Raw genomic sequence first — 17,895 nt, 5'->3', positions numbered from 1 at the left:
TAGGAAAGTGTTTTTGAAATGATAGTGGAAGAGAATGGGCAATAAGAGTTGATTTATCAAAGTGTTTGGTGGACGGTATCTTTCTGCTGCGTGTTTCTTCTGAGCTTGAAGGATGGATTTAGTAGCTGACTTTGGATTCAGCTGGTGACCTTTTATTTATCGTGTACGCGCTGTCCCGCCAGGCACTTGGGCATATGTTATTTCTAAATTTATTTACTTATTTTTGGTGTTGCCGCGCGCGGGCTTTCTCTACTTGTGGAGAGCGGGGGCTGCTCTTCGTTGCGGCGCGTGGGCTTCTCATTGCTGTGGCTTCTCTTGTTGCGGAGCATGGGCTCTAGGCGCGTGGGCTTCAGTAGTTGCAGCATGCGGGCTCAGTAGTTGTGGCTCGCGGGCTCTAGAGCACAGGCTCAGTAGTTGTGGCGCACGGGCTTTGCTGCTCTGTGGCATGTGGGATCTTCCCGGACCAGGGCTTGAACCCTTGTCCCCTGCATTGGCAGGCGGATTCTCAACCATTGCACCACCAGGGAAGCCCTGGGCATGTGTTATTTAATTTAGTTGCAGCAGGAACCTTGTGTGGTAGGCTAATTATTATATCTCCATCTTAAAGGGGATTAACTTCCATACTGTATTTGAATGTGAGTTCCAGCACCTCGTACTTAATCTATTTGTTAAATGAATGCGTTAGGAAAGTTAGATGAGTAAAAATTGGCGATTAGTGAGTGTAGGGAGAGATTTAAATCTGGAGAGGGCCTGATGGAGCGTCACCGTGAAGTTGACCTTGATCCACCAGGGAGACTGAGGGATAAGCAGGGAGACAGATAAGGAGGGAGATGAACAAGGAGCTGGATAAGATGCCCGCCAGTTAACCGGAGGTTCTTGGAGCTCGGAGGTGTGGACACTGGTGGGATCTTCATAGAATGTCCTCACGTACATTATCTCATCAAATTTCTCATTCATCTGAAAAGAGATGAAAAAATAGTAAATAACAGTTTTAAACACACATGCAAGCCACCGCATGGTGGCCAGTGAGATGTATGAGAGTCACCAGGACGGTGTCCTCCTGAGACAGCACAGAATGTCCACTACAAAGGTATTCCAGGTTGGGGGTCAGTCAGGGGGCTGAGGTGGCATGTGTCCCCTCTGGGAACTGCTGAGTTAAAGTGTGAGATCCCTGAGGTCTGGGAGCCTCCCTGTCGGGCCCACCATGCTCACAGATTCGGGGGAGTTCAGGGTTAGGCGGGGCAGGGAGCTCTGGTCCAGGACTTCACGTGCAGAGCACAGAAGCCAGCCCTCAGGCGAGTGCTGTCCAGGGTCACATCCAGACTTAGACACAGAAGCCAGGTTTCCAGAGCCTTTCACACTCCTTAGAACAGCCTGCCCGGGACTGCTGTGCCCTTAGGTGTCACTCCACTGAGTCTCTACTGTTGGGAATGGGTTGGTTGGTTCATTCTCTCCACACATGTGTCAGGAGACTCGGTGATACGTGATCCAGGCAGCCACGGCCCCCATACTTAGGCAACCTACATCGACTTTTTTTTTTAAAAAATAAATTTATTTATTTATTTTTATTTTTGGCTGTGTTGGGTGTTTGTTGCTACGTGTGGGCTTTCTCTAGTTGCACTGAGCAGGGGCTGCTCTTCGATGTGGTGTGCAGGCTTCTCACTGCGGTGGCTTCTCTTGTTGTGGAGCACGGGGCTCTAGGCACGCAAGCTTCGACAGTTGCAGCACGTGGGCTCAGTAGTTGTGGCTCGCGGGCTCTAGAGCGCAGGCTCAGTAGTTGTGGCACACGGGCTTAGTTGGTCCGCGGCACGTGGGATCTTCCCAGACCAGGGCTCGAACCCGTGTCCCCTGCATTGGCAGGCATATTCCCAACCACTGCGCCACCAGGGAAGTACCCCCTGCATCGACTTACAATAGACATGTGTGACATTGTGGCTGTTTCTTTTTTTTTTTTAATGTTTTCAGATTCCTCTCATTCATTCATTTTTGGGTTTTAGTCTTGCTTTTCTTTGTATGTTCTCATCAAACATTTTTCCCCAGAGCTTTATTGGGGTGTAATTAACAAATAAAATGGTAAGATATTTAAAGCATACAATGTGATGATTTGAGGTATGTATGTATTATATATTGTGACAAGATCTAGCCATTGAGTTAAGACGTTGTGCTTTTATTATATGCAACCAAACTGGTGAGACCCTGTATCCACTGAGTTTTAAAATTTTTTATTTGACATTAAAGAAGAACAAAAAAAGAAAAAGAAGAAAACAACCACAAACCCCACACAGCCTAACTTAGTCTTCAGAATAAAATTTATTGTATTTTATTGTCTTTCACTCTTCTATGTAAGATTATTGGTCCCACTCTGAAGAGTGGACATCATCGAGTTCCCTCCTCCCTTTGCTTTAGGGCTGGTGGGATTCTGAAATGTGGCCACTGCAGAAATTCGTTTGTTTTTGCATCCACCAGACTTCGGCTGTGGGCTTCTGTGTGCCTGGCCCTGTGTTTGCACCCCGGGGGGTACCGAGAGGAGTCAGGAGCCCACGGTCTGGGGGAGGAGGTTAGAACGAAGGCAGGGTTATCACTCACTTCAGTTCGAGGTGGAAAGTAGTGAGTGTGTGAGAGGCAGAGGGGCGCAGCGTCTGGGGTTCGGAAGCAGGAGAAACAGCTTCTGGGTGGGGCGACTATACAGGTATTTTGAATTTGGGAGAAGGGCACTGGATCTCGGAGGAAAGTCAGAACTTGGCAAGGGAGGTGCAGGAGTGGAGAGGTCTCCCAAGGAGCGGGACCTGCGTGGACAGAGGTGTGGAGGCCTGGGGACCAGCTGCGCTCGGCCAAGTGTAGGACAAATCAAGGTGAATGGTGAGAAATCCAGAGGGGAAGGAGCCCTGGGGGCCGGGCTTGGAGGGCGGTCCCAGTGTATGAGGTCCTGTCTGTCCTGTTGGCAGACATAAGCCAGCACCCAGAACGGCTCGGTGTAGGCAGTCTGCACGTGGGTTTGAATTATGTGTGAGTTTCTTATGGACACACTTTATGGGTACTTTCAGGGCAGCAGACCTTTATGCACGTAGTTTTCTTTTGTTCATGTCTCCTAGGTTTAAAATAGCTTTGACGCGTGACTTAACATCACAGTGAGGCCGTGTGTTATAGCCAAAGAGGTTCACTCTCCATCTGTATGAAACTCGAGCTTTCAGGTTGCAGCCTGAAGGCCTAAGGTACCCCGAGTGGTGGTCTCCGGTATCCTGAGACGTCCACAGGGCCCGCTTGGTGCGGCTGGCGTACTCCTAACATGGCCTTCCTCTCTAGAGAAGTGTGGAGAGTGGCTTGCTCGGCATCTCGGTGAGTGTGGCTTCAGATAGCCTAGTTAACCCATGTCTTCCTCTTGTCATTTCTTGCAGATGGTCACAAGAACAAAGAAAATCTTTGTAGGCGGATTATCTGCGAACACGGTGGTGGAAGATGTGAAGCAGTATTTCGAGCAGTTTGGCAAGGTAAGTGGCGCATTGAGGTGGGGCGGCCTGCTCAGTCCTTCGAGGTGGCTGCCGTGGCCCCTGCCTTTGCCACAGCTGTGTCCTCAAGAACCTTGTCCTTGGACTCGGCCGTCAAGATGTAAATGAAATTTGGCAGGAGCTGAGATGGAAGAGTCCGGCTTGTGGTGGGCACGGCATCCCACGTGCCTGCAGGAGCAGACAGAGTGGCCTTTGAGTGCAGAGTCACTGGCATTTGCCGGCCACGTGGGGCCTGGGCCGGGAGCTGATGGTGGCAGCTCCTGGTGAGGGGTTCAGGGCTGTGAGTCACAGGGCAGGAGCTCCCGCAGAAGCTGGCCTGAGAGTTGGCACTGGGCTTCATTCTGTGCCCTTCTGGAAAATGCATTGAGAGAGGAGGCTCCCTGGGGCCCTTGCGGCTGAACCCTCCCCTGTCCAACGCCCGAGGAAACTCAGGAAAGATGCTGGGCTCGTACCTGTCAGAATGTCGGTGAGACAGCAGTACAATTATCCCCTGGGCTCTGCTGCGGGAACGGGCTGGGAGCAACTCAGAATGCCCCAGATGAGTCAGGAAGTGGAGTGTGGGAGTGTGTGTGTGACAGACAGAGTCACACAGACAGACAGGGCACGTAACCATGGATGATTAATTCAGCCCTTTTCTAGTTGGTGGGGGGGGACCCACTGCCTTGGAGAGTGGGTTCTGCCCCAGGGTGACACGTTCCTCCAATGACTCTGTCGCCCCAGGGCTCCAGCAGGGCAGCTTGCTGGGCGCTGAGCCTTGCTGGCGTTTGTGTGGTGCCCCTCTCCGGCTCCTGTGTCCCAGGAGGCTGGCAGGTGAGTGTGTGCACAGGGCCTACGCCTCCTGCATCTTTGAGCAGTTGTGGACATTGTCTTGGGAGCACAGGTGCGGGATCGTTTTCTTCTGTGTCTCGTCATGTGTCTCCCGCCTCCACCGAAGGACTGATGTGGCAGAGGGCTGCCGAGGCATCCTGAGAAAGCCCCGCGGCTGTTCTAAGCTCTGCCGCTCACCTGCCCCAGGACACCTGTCACACTTGCCCTGGGTGGTACAAAGGCATTGCTGCCCACTGGCCAGTCTGAAAGTTCTGTGCTTTTATTTGTTTGCCCAAGGCAATGGGCAGTTATGATCCCATCTCCAGGAGTGTCCAGTTGTGAACTGCCCTCTGGGATGAGTGCTGTGACTTCCGTTTAGCCTCAAAATAGAGATTTTCCTGTCTCTGGTATTAATCAATTTCTGCATGGATGGGAGACCATGCTTCAGAGAACCCAGCCTCCTCCAGCCCAGCCTTGCGTTTGGAATGGCACTCAGCTGCCCTTCTGGGTCGGTTATGAAAGACTCCTTCCCCACGGCACTGTCTGGCATTGCCGGTTGGGGGCTGATTCATTCTGGCAGATTCTAAAAAATAACTGGGTGTGTTGGTGGTTGTGTACACTATGGCGCTTCTCTTCGAGACTGATTTACAGCATTAACGGGGGATTGATCCATCCCCCAGCCCCACCCTGCCTAGGGAGAGAGACTGGAAATAACTTAAGGAGACAAATCCAGCTTGCATAATGGAAGGCTCTGGAGTGCGAACCCTCTTTACTACCGTTCTGCCTTTAAAACCAGGCCGGAGGTAGTGTTTGCAAACATGAGGTGGGATTTCTTTTTCGAGCCGTAACCTGCCTTGGAATCTCATGGGCCTATTTGCGGATGTCGGGGAAGTTGATGCTGCCCAGATGGGCTGTTAGAATTTTCCACACAGGCTCATACTCACCACATCTCCGCCCATGCCCAGCTCTGGGTCTCTCCCTCTCTCTCTCCTTTCTCTCTCTTTGTCTTTCCATTGTTCTTCCTTAACACTTAGCGTTGTGGCTCAGTCCACCGGCAGTTGGTGGGGGGGGGGGGCGGTGCGAGCCCACAGCAGTGACCATCCCTGCCCTGGGAACAGCCGTCCTCTTGACTGGGAGGCGGACACAGACTCTTCCCTGGCTTGGCACTCGCCGGGTCTGAAGCCGCTCAGTTAATTTTGCAGTAACGTCGGAGGACTCCTGCAGGACGCGTAAACCTATCAAGTGTTTTATTAAAGGACTAAGGAGGCCATTGAATGTCTCACAGCCCTCACACTCCGTATAGTCACGTGTTAGTGGCCTGTTGCGTACGTATGCTCTGTGTGCTATCTGGGTCTGTCTTCAGAATAGCTTATTCCTCGTTCGTCCGGCGGCTGGTGCGATGTGTGTTCCCTTGTGTTCCCTTGGGCAGAGCCCACCACCTCTCGGGATTCTGGTGTAATTCATTTGACTCCAGAATGGTCAAAGGAGGGGAGACCCTGCTACTGGGCCTCAGGGATGCTGAGTAAATCCAGTGGCTGTGAAAGGAGTAATAGTAAATTGACAAACTGATCGAAGGAGATGGAAAACACACGCACACACGGTTGCATAAAGTGTACTGACGCATAGGCACACGCTCCCGACTGTGTCAGGCTGTTGGGGTTCTTTTCAGTCGGTTAACTGCATATTGGTAAGGTATAATTCAGTGAGTAATTTAGTGAGTACGTGTTAAGTGTTGGATACGGGCCTGGCCCTTGACTTATGTTATCTCACTCAATTCTTCTCTGGGATGCTGGCGGGTGTACTGCCCATTTTGTAGATTGTTACATGGAGTCTTGGTGGGACTGCACCTTTGACTCAAGGTCGCAGCCTTATGAAAGCTCACAGACTTCCGTTGTCATGCTTCTTTCCTCTTCCTCTTCCCGTCTTGCCTGAGGCGGCAGCTGTCCCGGCTGTTTATTTCAGGTGGCAATCAAGATGGGTAGGATCGATGTCTTGGGGCTCTGAGCTAAGGGAGTCTAAACATGTCATTACTGTAAGAGGAGTGGGTGCAGGATGGCACATTGAGAGCTTGAAATGACTCAAGTTGGAGGCTTGTAAACCCTTTTTTGCTTTTCTCCCACCTTCCTCCCAGAAGATTTACCCCCCCCTCCCCCTGACCCCTGGGTTAGGGATGTCATTACTTGTTTATATTTAAGATGAGATCATGAAGTGCGGCCATCGGCGTAAGGACTCTGCCGACTTGGGTGCCGTCCTCACCCCTGGGTAGCTGTTCTGGTGCCCTCGTTGGAGGAAGGTAAGAGGAGGTGTCCCAGACCCTCGTACTGGGCAATGACCGCATGGTGATACCACCGAGGCAGGCACCTTAACAGGCCACTTCTTTCCTGGCCTCAGTTTCTCACCTGAGGGAAGGGCGTGGAAAACTTGGGTTAGATAGTAAATATTTTTCGCTCTGTCACGACTACTCACTTCTGTCACGTGGAGAAAGCCGATGTAGCCAACACATAAACCATTGGGTGTGGCTGAGTTCCAGTAAAACTTTATGGAAACAGGTTTGGGACCCCATTTGTCCCATGGGCTGTGGTTTGCCAACCTCTGTACTAGATTATTCCTATGGTTGGTTTCAAGCTTGAAAATGGAATAATTTAGAAAGTGTTTAAATAAACATACATAGGTGGATGGATAGATAGGTATCTACGGTACCGATAGACTGTAACCAAGACAAGATGTCATTGGTAGTCATGAGCGTGATGTAACAAATAAAACAGTCGTAACTGTGGTAGAGTTAATTTCTGCACTTCAAGATCAAAGGGCAATGAAAGACTCTCTGCTGGGAAAAAGCTACCATTTATAAACTGTAATCTTCATCCTATGAGTATAAAGTATTTCCAGTTTCCTATTACATGTGCTAGATCTCAGTGAAGACGCAGAGTTTGTGAAGTTCGGATTTCAGCGTGAACTTCTCTTACGGTGTTCTGATGTTTCTGAATTAGAGGGTCGTGTGCTTTGTGCTAAGCTTCTTAATGCACTTAAAAATTTGGTTCTCAGGGATGTCAAGTGAGGTAGGTGAAATATTTGTTAGGCGAGGACGAAACTCATGTTGAGAAAGGTCAGTAAGTTGTCCAAGATCATGTAACCTGGAGAGTCACTCATTTTCAGCATTTATAAAACCTCATCTCCCACTTTACCACTGAGCAGCCCCATCCTCAGAGGGAGCAGGTTTGGTTCATTTGTCGAGAACGTTGATCTATGGCAATTTATTTTACTGCTTCAGGTTTCCTAGTGGACGTTATCTGTGCTGACGATTTCATGCCTACAGGAATGATGTATACAGACCGTTCCGAAAAACGGCACGTAAACAGGGCTCTAGATGCGCACATACAGACCGAGGCCGTCCATTGGGCTGTTCTGCTCCGTTCCCCCTGCACGGCCATCCGGACGAGCCCAGCGTGGTAATTAAAAAGCCCTGGGATCAAAGCAACTCCAAGTGCCAGGGCTTCCTCCCTTCTCCCTGTAGGCCCCTCCTTCTTAAATTCTCACTTATAGGATTTGCGAGATCAAAAAGAGGCCTTTAAATTAATGAATTCTCGGCTTCGTCCTGGATGGAGCAGTTCTGCACCTTTCAGCTGTTCACCTCGATGAGAGGGCTGCTCGGTGCCGAGCTCGCTAGGTAATTCTCACTTTATATAACTCCTGTGAAAGCAGAGCGGGCCGCATCTGGAGGCTCCCAATTATACTTCACATGGTGAACTGTGTAATTAGTTTGGAAGACTTACGCTTAGTCATTGGTTTATCCTAATCGGCTTTGGCTTTCCCCACCAACAAAGTGAGCTTATTTTGCTAAGCTGAACCGACTCTGCACCCTTTGTTCCAGCCTTTTATTGTCTCATTCCTTTCATTCTGTTTTACTGCCAAAGTTCTGTTTCATTAGGCCTACAAGTCATTTCCAATTCAGTGGGCTGCTACAATCCGGCCTTTATCACTCGGCTGCCCTGGTTCCCATGTCCCTTCTGGGCCAGTGCCTGAGTTTGCGGTTTGATGTGAGGGCTTTAACCCTTTCCTGGGCCAGCCCCTCACTGTGGCGGATGGGAAGCCAAGGCCCTAAAGGAGGAGGTGGTGGTTTGGAAAGTTCCAGCTCTTTAGGGGAGCCCCGTAGAAATGGAGCGAAAAGGGGCCTTCGAGTCCTTTTGTTGGGTTGGGGTTGTGTGTGGGCTATAAAAGTTAAACTTGAGCTACAGAGGATGGTGCTTGAAAGCTTTTGGGGGAAAAAAATGGAAAACAAGAATGAATTGGCTTTTTAATCTAATGAGATCTCGTTGATTGCACTTGGGAGAGGTCTTGGGAGAGGGCCCTCTGAGGGAGTGTTGGCTGCCTGTTATGTTTTAGCTCCAGGCTTTATGTGCGGGTACGATGCTGGCACCCCCGGCCACCGCTCAGATGCCCCTTTTGATGCTGTATGTGTGAGGAGAGAAAGATCTAGAATGAAAATATCATACAGCCTTTGAAATGTGAAAGGCAGGAGATCTGTGAGAAAATGAATAAGCAAGTTAAGCGTATTCCTGAGAGTGGACTCTGATTTTACTGCTTCCTAATGCAAGTTGCAGATAAACAGAGCTCCGTGAGGTGTGCGGTTCTTTCCGACCAAGCCTGGAGTACAAAAGTCCTGTCTGTCCTTCGTGGGCCTCACAGCTCCCACGAGGCCTGCATCTTCTGAAGTGGTTTGTACAGGCAGACTCACTGGAAAGCGGTCGATGTGCCCGGGCCTCGCCTGTCACCTGCTGGCCTTTGCTCTGGAGGGCCATGACGTTCCTCAGACCTTGACTTAGAACTCTGGAGTGGACCAGGAAGGATCATTGGCTCTCCCCTCCCTGGCCGGTCACGCTGAAGGCTACCTGCAGGTTTAAACTTTCTTCCTGTAAAATAGCCCAGAACAAGGCCAACACTGTCCTGGTGTTTGATTAAATCTGCCTGGTTTGTGTCAGTCTCTCCCTTTGGAAGCTTTCATACGGGGGAGGGGACTTGATTTGCCCTGTGACCCCTGGCAGAGCTGCTGAGGGCAAAAAGTCTCAGCAAACAGGGGACTCCTGCCTCATCTGCCTGCCTCGGCCTCCTGGGCCAGGTGGTGGCGAACAAGCGAGCGGGACCCACAAGTAACATGAGCCTTGGGCTTTGCAGGTAAAGCCTCTTGCCGGAGGACTTTGTGTCTTCCTGATGAACTTTTCCCTCCGTTTCTGCTGCAGCCGGTGGGGAGAGCTGCGTTCGAAACAGATTGAACACCTCAACCTCACTTCTCCTAAATCCTCTATTTTTATTCTGCTTCAAAAAGGAGTTCCTGAAATAGACGAGTGGGTTTCTAGGAAAACTGCCCATTTCCCTTTTAGTGTATAAAATATAGCCAGCTGTTGTTAGGCAAATGCATCAGACATTATTATTGGTCTGTTAACAGTGTTTTAAAATATACAAACAGAAGAATAGGATGCCTTCTGGGTAGCAAGCTGGGAAAAGTTTGAGATTATGCTAATCACACATGCGTATGCATAGTAAGGTTAGGGGAACAAGGCTCGAACTTTCTGGCTCTGCTGTTTAACTGTGTTTCCCAGTATGGTTTAGCTTTATTTAATTTTTGTAGGGGGCCATGAGGAGAAAGACCCGGGGCAGGAGAGCCCTTGGGCAGGAAGGAGTTAATGAGCCTGGGGAGGCAGAGGGAGAAGGGCTTTAAGGGCTCCACCAGCTTACCTTCCCAGAGCCCTCCTGGCAGGCTCTGAGGACGTCACTTACAATGGAGTTGTTAGCATGAGAAAGAAAGCCTTTCTACCCCTGGATGTACTTCAGTGGGAACTGAAAGTGTCTGAGAAATCACGGTTCAGGCTTGTGCCAGTGGGTGCAAGGAGTGGTTCTTATGGAGGAGAAAGCTCAGTTCATTTAGACTTGGCATAGAAATCGGATTCCATTGTTTCATGGCGTGAACATTGATATGGAGATTCCTGCCCATCCCCCCAGGCCATCAATAGGATACCCCGTTACATGGGTCGCCTATGCTTTTCTTTTTTCTTTCTTTCTCTTCTTTTTTTTTTTTTTTTTTTCCAGCTTCCTTTGTCCTCTGAGAATCAGGCTCTCTGTAGAGCAGCAGGATTTGTCAGGTTACCACCCTGTAAATTTTTCCAGCTCTGTATATTTCAGACTTGGTATTTGTGAATTAGCCGAAAGTGGGGCTGCCAGTCGGTACTTTATTTACATTCGAAGCCATAAGAGTGAGAGCCCCAGAAGAAATGTTAATATGCAGGAAGAGTTAGAAGGGTTGAGTTTCTGACTGTTGCTAACCTCACCACTGCCTTTCAAACCAATCATGAGACACACGGTTGATATTTAATAGCTTTTAGCTGATTATTTTTCTTCTCCTCCTCTTTCTTTTCTATCCAAGTTGACCTGGGTGTACTTGAGCGGAAATGAAGTCATCCGAATGCTGAATTAGAATAATCGCAGGCCTCCAAGAATGAAATGGAAGCAGAGATTAAATGGTAGAGGGAAAGCTGGCATTAATAAGCAGCAGGAAAACTTTGCATAAAATAAATAGGAGATTTGATAGATTGAATTTGTATTTGCTATTTCCATTTCTCTCCACTTCGTATTGTCTTCCTTGAGCTGAGTGGCTAGCAGAGTGGGATGTGATTTGCCCTAAGTCCACATACCTTCTGCAGCCAGGGTGATGGTCCTTTCTTCTTCGTGGGACATTGGCGTAACCAGGACGTTTCCAGGATGGAGGAATCTGGGTGGAGGGGCCGTTACAGTGAAAGGTTGATGATTACTGGTTCCAAAGTGCAGTGGTTGGGGATAGGGGGTGGGCACAGATGGAAGGTAACACACAGCAGGCAAACAAGAAACATTATTGATGGATTCCTGATGGTAAGGAGAAGAACTAGGCTGGATAAAGGCAGGGCGACCGACTGTCCTGGTTTGCCTAGGCCTGAGGGGTTTCCAGGAACTCGGGACTTGCAAACGAGAATAAGTTGCTCACCCTAAATAAATGGGAGTTGGGAGAAGTCGAGACGCTTGGCCTCCAACTCCAAAAGGCATGAAACCTTTGACCACCTCCAGGCAGATTTAAGTATTCCTTCCTGCATGTTCCAGAACACTTACTTCATGCCTATTTACAATCTGCCTTCCTGATTTAACTCGGCCACTGGGGTCAGGCGCCAGCACAGGCCAGTAAGTGTAGTGTTACCTGAAGTGGCCTGCGGAAGGCAGAACAGACAGACAGACACACAGTCCTGGGCAAGGGCAGCTCATCATTGACTTGGAGTGTAGGATTCCTCTGGGCTCCGATTTGGGCTCCCACTTGGGGATTATTTCTACATCTTTTGAAAATGAACAGTTCTGCCCCGTGTAGCAAAAGAGTGAGCTTCGTGTAGTTAAAGAGCAAAATAAGGATTTAATTATATTAAAAAAAAAAAAAAACAACCCAGCAGAGTGGTTTGTTTACAGGAAGTTGTTTTTAGGTGGTCTGTAGTAGAAAATGTAATTTGCAGAATCAGATCAGCTGTAAATTAGAGATTTTTGGTAGCTGAGGTCGCTAACTGTCCTTTCTAATTGGCAGCAGACGTAAATATTTTCAGGCCTCCTTATTGTTTGTAGAGTGTTATTATTTGAAAAAAAAAAAATTTAAGGTGCTTTTCCCTTCAGGAAATATAAACGAGCGTATGGAATGACCAGAGGCAGTCTTTCTGATCTTATTGTCAGTGTTCTTAGGGAAAGGCAGAAGGGCAGGGTTAGCGCCAGAGAGAGCCGTGCTGGGCTGGTTTGTGGGGGAGCTCGCCGATTCTCTGATTTTTAAAAAAAAACAAAAAAAGTTTTTCTCCTTTAAAAAGTCCACCCCGGGGCTTCCCTGGTGGCGCAGTGGTTGAGAGTACGCCTTCCGATGCAGGAGACACGGGTTCATGCCCCGGTCCGGGAAGATCCCACATGCCGCGGAGCGGCTGGGTCCGTGAGCCATGGCGGCTGAGCCTGCGCGTCCGGAGCCTGTGCTTCCCAACGGGAGAGGCCACAACAGTGAGAGGCCCGCGTACCGCAAAAAAAAAAAAAAAAAAAAAAAAAAAAAGACCACCCCGAATGTAAATTGGTGCAGCCACTATGAAAAACAGTGTGGAGGTTCCTCAAAAACCTCAAAATAGAGTCATCATATGAGCCAGCAATCCCACTCCTGGGCACATATCCGGACAAAACTATACTTCCAAAAGGTACACGCACCCTTGTGTTCATTGCAGCACTATTTACAGTAGCCAAGACATGGAAGCAACCTAAATGTCCATCAACAGACGAATGGATAAAGAAGATATGGTATATAAACAATGGAATACTACTCAGCCATAAAAAAGAATGAAATAATGCCATTTGCAGCTACATGGATGGACCTAGAGTCTCATACTAAGCAAAGTAAGTCAGAACGAGAAAGACAAATACCATACGGTATCACTTACATGTGGAATCTAAAATATGACACAAATGAGCTCTGTGAAACAGAAACAGACTCACAGACATAGAGAAGAGACTCGTGGTTGCCAAGGGGAAGGGGGGGCAGGGGAGGGTTGGATTGGTAGTTTGGACTAGTAGATGCAAACTATTATATATAGGATGGATAAACAACAAGGTCCTATTGTATAACACAGGGAACTGTATCCAATATCTTGTAATAAACCATAATGGAAAAGAATATGAAAAGGAATATATATATTTACATAGATATAAAACTGAATCACTTTGCTGTATACCAGAAACTAACACAACATTATAAATCAACTATACTTCAATAAAAAATTTAAAAAAATAAAAAGACCACCCCATTTCCTTTATTGATAGATGTGTTTTAGAAGCAAAAAGGAGGATTTATTGATGTCGCAGGTCTCCATTCCAACTAAGTTGGCATATGTTCAGATTCAGAGATCGCTGTTTGCCCAAACCTTTCATGTGCCTTTTGACTTGTAATTGTCCCAACGGCCCTGTGGGGTGGGGGGATTATCCCCATTTGAGAGTTAGGAAAGGAAGGCTGGGAGAGCGTAAAGGACTTGTGCAGGAGCCACAGCCAGACAGCGGTGGGCCGAGGTGCAGACCTGAGCCCTGGCCGGAAGGCCTGAGCCTGTAGCTCCACGAGGGCTGCTGGGCTGGGCCACCTCCCTCAGGTGTGTGAGCGCTTGTGCCTAGCAGTGTGCTGGGCCGTCGGATTTCTGTGACATATCTTGCAGGAAGCCGACTGTGACTTGATGGTTGTTTGTTTAAAACATATATTACATTAGAACAAATATTATGGCATGGACTGCAAAATTTGCATAATTGTTTTTGAAAAACCTTGAGATTTGGAGACATTTCAGGATAGGCTCCTTGCTGCATTAGGCTCTGTACCCCGTCATTCTGGGCTGTCCCAGGATTTACTTGATCACTAGGAGTACTTGGGTAGAAATGCTGAGAATCACTACGGCTCAGCATAGGGGTTGGCATACTTTTTCTGTAAAGGGCCAGATAATAACTGTTTTCAGTTTTGTGGCCCAGATGGTCTCTCACAACCACTCAACTCTGCCATTGTAGCAGGAATGACAGCAGTCATAGACAGTATGAAAATGAGTGGTTGTGGCCGTGTTCCAATAAAACTTTATTTACAAAAAAACAGAAGGCTGCAGGATTGCGCTCTTGCCCAGAGTTTGCCGACCCCCTGGTTTAGCATATTGCCTGGTAATAAGGACATCGATTTTTTTATACTCAGACTGTCCGGTGTCAAATTCAGCTCATCTGTTTATTAGCTCCGTAACCGTGGGCAGGTCATTTAACTTCTTTCTTCCTGAGTTGCCTTATCTGTAGAATGGGGATGATACTGCATAGGACTGTCGAGACAAGTAAATGAACTAAGGCATATATAGTTCTTAGCATCCTGCTAGAAACTAAGTGCTTAATAAGCGGTAGAAACATGAGCTGCTGTTATTTTCATCCTAAGACAGGTTCCGCCTCTGGTGTTGCCGCTCCCATCCTCTTCTCTCTCTGTCTCTCTGTCTCTCTGTCTCTCTCTCTCTCTCTCTCCTCTCTGTCTTTTCCATCTCTCCCATCTGTCTTTTGGGTGGGCTTACCACTCAGTTCTTCCTCCCACCTCGGGGATAACACAAATTGAAAGTCTTTCCTGGGTCCTCTTCACCTGCACATGAAGATTGAGTTTCATTTAGTTTTCAGTGGCACGTATCTTGAGTTCATTCCAGCTACCCTGATGCCTCGAGTTTGTGGAACTGACTTCAGGCTGCTCTGGCTCTGATGGAAAACACTGAACGGATACGGGCCAAAAGAGAATTCTTTCGGTTGGACCCTGCTGACGAGCTCTTTAAACTTGCTTGAATACATAAACTGTTCTGTTTTGGGGAGCGGGAGGCAGAAGAGAGGATACGGTCTGGAAATTGTCCCAGTATCACTTAACCGGTGTTTATTAAAATATATTTATATATATTGATCTACTAACCTGTTTATTGAGCTTATTTAGCCTCTTGAGAGAGCTTTCCACATCCTCATTTGAGTTTTCTTTCCTGAGCCTAATGAGCTTGGTCTTCTGGTTTTAGAATTTATTGCAAACATTAAGGGGTGGGAAGATGTTGTTAATAAATTCAATGTAAAGAGGAGGGAGAGAAACCTATAAAAACAAAAAGATTGCAGTCTTAAAAAGTACCACATTGGGGCTTCTCTGGTGGCACAGTGGTTGAGAGTCCGCCTGCCGATGCAGGGGACACGGGTTCGTGCCCCGGTCCGGGAAGATCTCACATGCCGCGGAGCGGCTGGGCCCGTGAGCCATGGCCGCTGAGCCTGCGCGTCCGGAGCCTGTGCTCCGCAACGGGAGAGGCCACAACAGTGAGAGGCCCGCGTACCGCAACAACAACAACCACAACAAAGTACCACATTGTAGGACCATTTGGTGCAGGGAAACAGCCATCCTTATCCTTCCTCGTTAGGTCCAGAAGGCATCTCCTCTGCAGCCTCGCACGTCGTTCATTGTCCATTGATTCATTCACCCGGTCTTCTGAATGCCAGGCCCTGAGCTAGGAGCCAGGGGCGCAGCACGAACGAAACAGACAAGGTCCCTGCTTACTTGTAGATGTTTTCGGATGAGGTCGGAGAGCACCCGCGGAGAGCAAACGAGTAAACAGTAAACGTAAAGTAACTACAGATTGTCTCATAAAGAAAACAAACCAGGAGCTGGAAGACTCCGTAAAGGAGAACAAAAGAGGGGATCTTGGTTTATCAGAAAAAATAATCAAGTTTACATGTAACCTCTTTGCCCGGAGGAGACTGTCGATTCCGCTGAGGTGGGGCTGGGTCTGTTTCCTAACCGTGTGCAGAACCAGCGTGGGCCCAGGGGCTGGGCCGTAGTTGGTACTCAGTAAATAGTGGTGGGATGAGTGGGCCTCTGTATCGGAGGGCAGGGCTATGCCAGACATCGGAGGTGTTTCAAATGGTAAAACTATGATTTTTCTTTTATAAAATGGGGCTTTAAGAGAATATATTCAGTCATCAGGAGCATTTTCTTATGTGGATCCTATCTTTCCCCTGAAGCCTGGGATAAATGAGCTATTTCCACCATGGAGTGAAAGCCTGTTAGAACTGAGAGGCTATCTGGGCAGGTGGAGCTGATCAGCAAGGCCTTTTCCGGAGCCGGTAGATTCTCAGGCAGGTCTTGGTGTCGAGGGTGGATGCGCAGCTGCCCCAGAGAAGGGACGGATCGGAGGAAGGTGAAGTGGGCTCTCATGCATCTCAGGTTACATCTTCCCCTGCTCCTCTTTCTGTCTTTGGTCTAAGAAAAACAATGGGCCTGCTGAGTGGCAGGTATCCAGTAGGGTCTGTGGTTTTCAGAAGCCGGCAGGAGCATTGATTGATTGCGGCCCCGTGGATGCTTGGCTCTCCCTGGGGTGGAGGTAGCAGGTGGGCTCTCGGCAGCTTCTCCCCGGACTTGCCTTTCTGTGATCAGCCAGGCGGTGGGGTGAGAACGGGTTCAACAACATTAAGCCAAAGCACGGACATCTCTGATGCTGGGAAATCTGGCTGTGGACAGAGAGGACTCACTTGTGGGGACACTGTTTCCCTCTCGAAAGAACAGAGGGATGCCGCTGGCATTTACTGCCGGGCTCCTGGGACTTGTCAGGGCTGCGTGGGATGGAACTGAACGATTCTGGACTTTGGGATCAGGTAGACCTGAGTCTGAATCCAGATGCCATCACTTATTTGCTATTAGTGCTCTGTGCCCTGAGGCTGGTGATTTCACTGTCCTGAGACTCATTTCTTGTCTCTTAAGTGAGAATACAAAGTCATTTATGGTGAGGGTGGGGAGAAGCAGTGTAAGAATTAAAAGAGACAAGTTTGCCGATGTCTGCTCCATGAGAATTTCCCCTCCCCACATTCATATTCTCTCTCTCTCTCTCTCTCTCTCTCTCTTGTTTTTCACACCCCCTGCCCCTCCTGCGTCCGAAGTCCCAAACTGCTGACTTCGCCAGGTTCACCGCCCCCCCAATCCTGTAAACTCCCCACCATAGTCTGCACGACACACCCCCTGTGTGTCAAATGGATGTCTTTCATTTGTTAAAAGGGCTAGTTTCTTGGCCTCTCCCAGCCTCTGCCCCGTCCCTCTGTAACAGCTCTATGACAAATCCCGAGCCACAGAAGTCCTGCATCTGAGATCCTGCTAGATTTAACCCAGCTGGAGCTACTGTGGGGGGAGACCAATGGGAGGATTTGGCTTTTTTTCCTCTTATGCTAATGAAGTGAACATGGCAAGGAGTCACAATATTTTCTTTCCAGGCAAAGAAATGTTGTAGTCGGAGAGACAGCATGCAGGGGAAGCAAACGTGATCTTACTGGATTCTCTCAAGGGAGGAATAGGACAAATTGTCAGCGTCTGTTGAGAAGATAATGCTCTCGCTATGATAAATGCCAAGTTTCTATTGAAAACCACCATCCTAATGGTGGCGTCCCCGAGAACTTGCCGCATGCCTGGCAGCGGAGGCCGTCAGCGCAGGAAAGCGGCTACTTGTACGGGGTTTATTTGTTTGCAGTGAGAAATCAGGTTAAAGCAAACGAGTCAGTGCATTAAAAATGTTCTTTTAGGAAGCTTTATAGAGCTAACTGGAGTGCTCCAGGGCGGCCTGCACTTAAAACACACCTATGGGGAGACTTCCACCCTCAATAAATATTTCTTGCATGTGACTTAGATTAAAGGAGCATGTGGGACTGGAAAGCCGCCTAAAATAATTTCCCATCCCGTAGGAAGTAGCTGCTGTAATTCACTTGCAAGTTATTTCAAAAAGCCTGTTCTGATAGGAATTTCTGCCTTCTCATGGACTAGGATTTTTCTAGAACTGTCTATTTGTAGCCCCTTTTTTGACAACGGCATGTCTGGTTGTATTTTTTTTTTTTTTTTTTTTGCGGTACGCGGGCCTCTCACCGTTGTGGCCGCTCCCGTTGCGGAGCACAGGCTCGGGACGTGCAGGCTCAGTGGCCATGGCTCACGGGCCCAGCCGCTCCGCGGCATGTGAGATCTTCCCAGACCGGGGCACGAACCCGCGTCCCCTGC

At 48.7% G+C, this 17,895-nt stretch overlaps 1 protein-coding gene across 3 annotated transcripts in view; it reads left to right on the top strand.

Moving 5' to 3' along the window:
* The window catches only part of MSI2 (musashi RNA binding protein 2), a 379,231-nt gene that overhangs the window by 130,248 nt on the left and 231,088 nt on the right, over positions 1-17,895 (top strand). For all 3 annotated transcript variants that reach the window (XM_065896502.1, XM_065896501.1, XM_065896503.1), the window contains exon 6: positions 3,396-3,488. In XM_065896502.1, the coding sequence (XP_065752574.1) occupies positions 3,396-3,488 (93 nt within the window). The remainder of the gene's footprint in view (positions 1-3,395; positions 3,489-17,895) is intronic.

The sequence above is a fragment of the Phocoena phocoena genome, chromosome 19, assembly GCF_963924675.1.
Source record: "Phocoena phocoena chromosome 19, mPhoPho1.1, whole genome shotgun sequence".
Lineage (NCBI taxonomy): Eukaryota > Metazoa > Chordata > Mammalia > Artiodactyla > Phocoenidae > Phocoena > Phocoena phocoena.
Note: the sequence above shows the minus strand (reverse complement) of the source record. Positions and strands in the feature narration are given on the sequence as shown.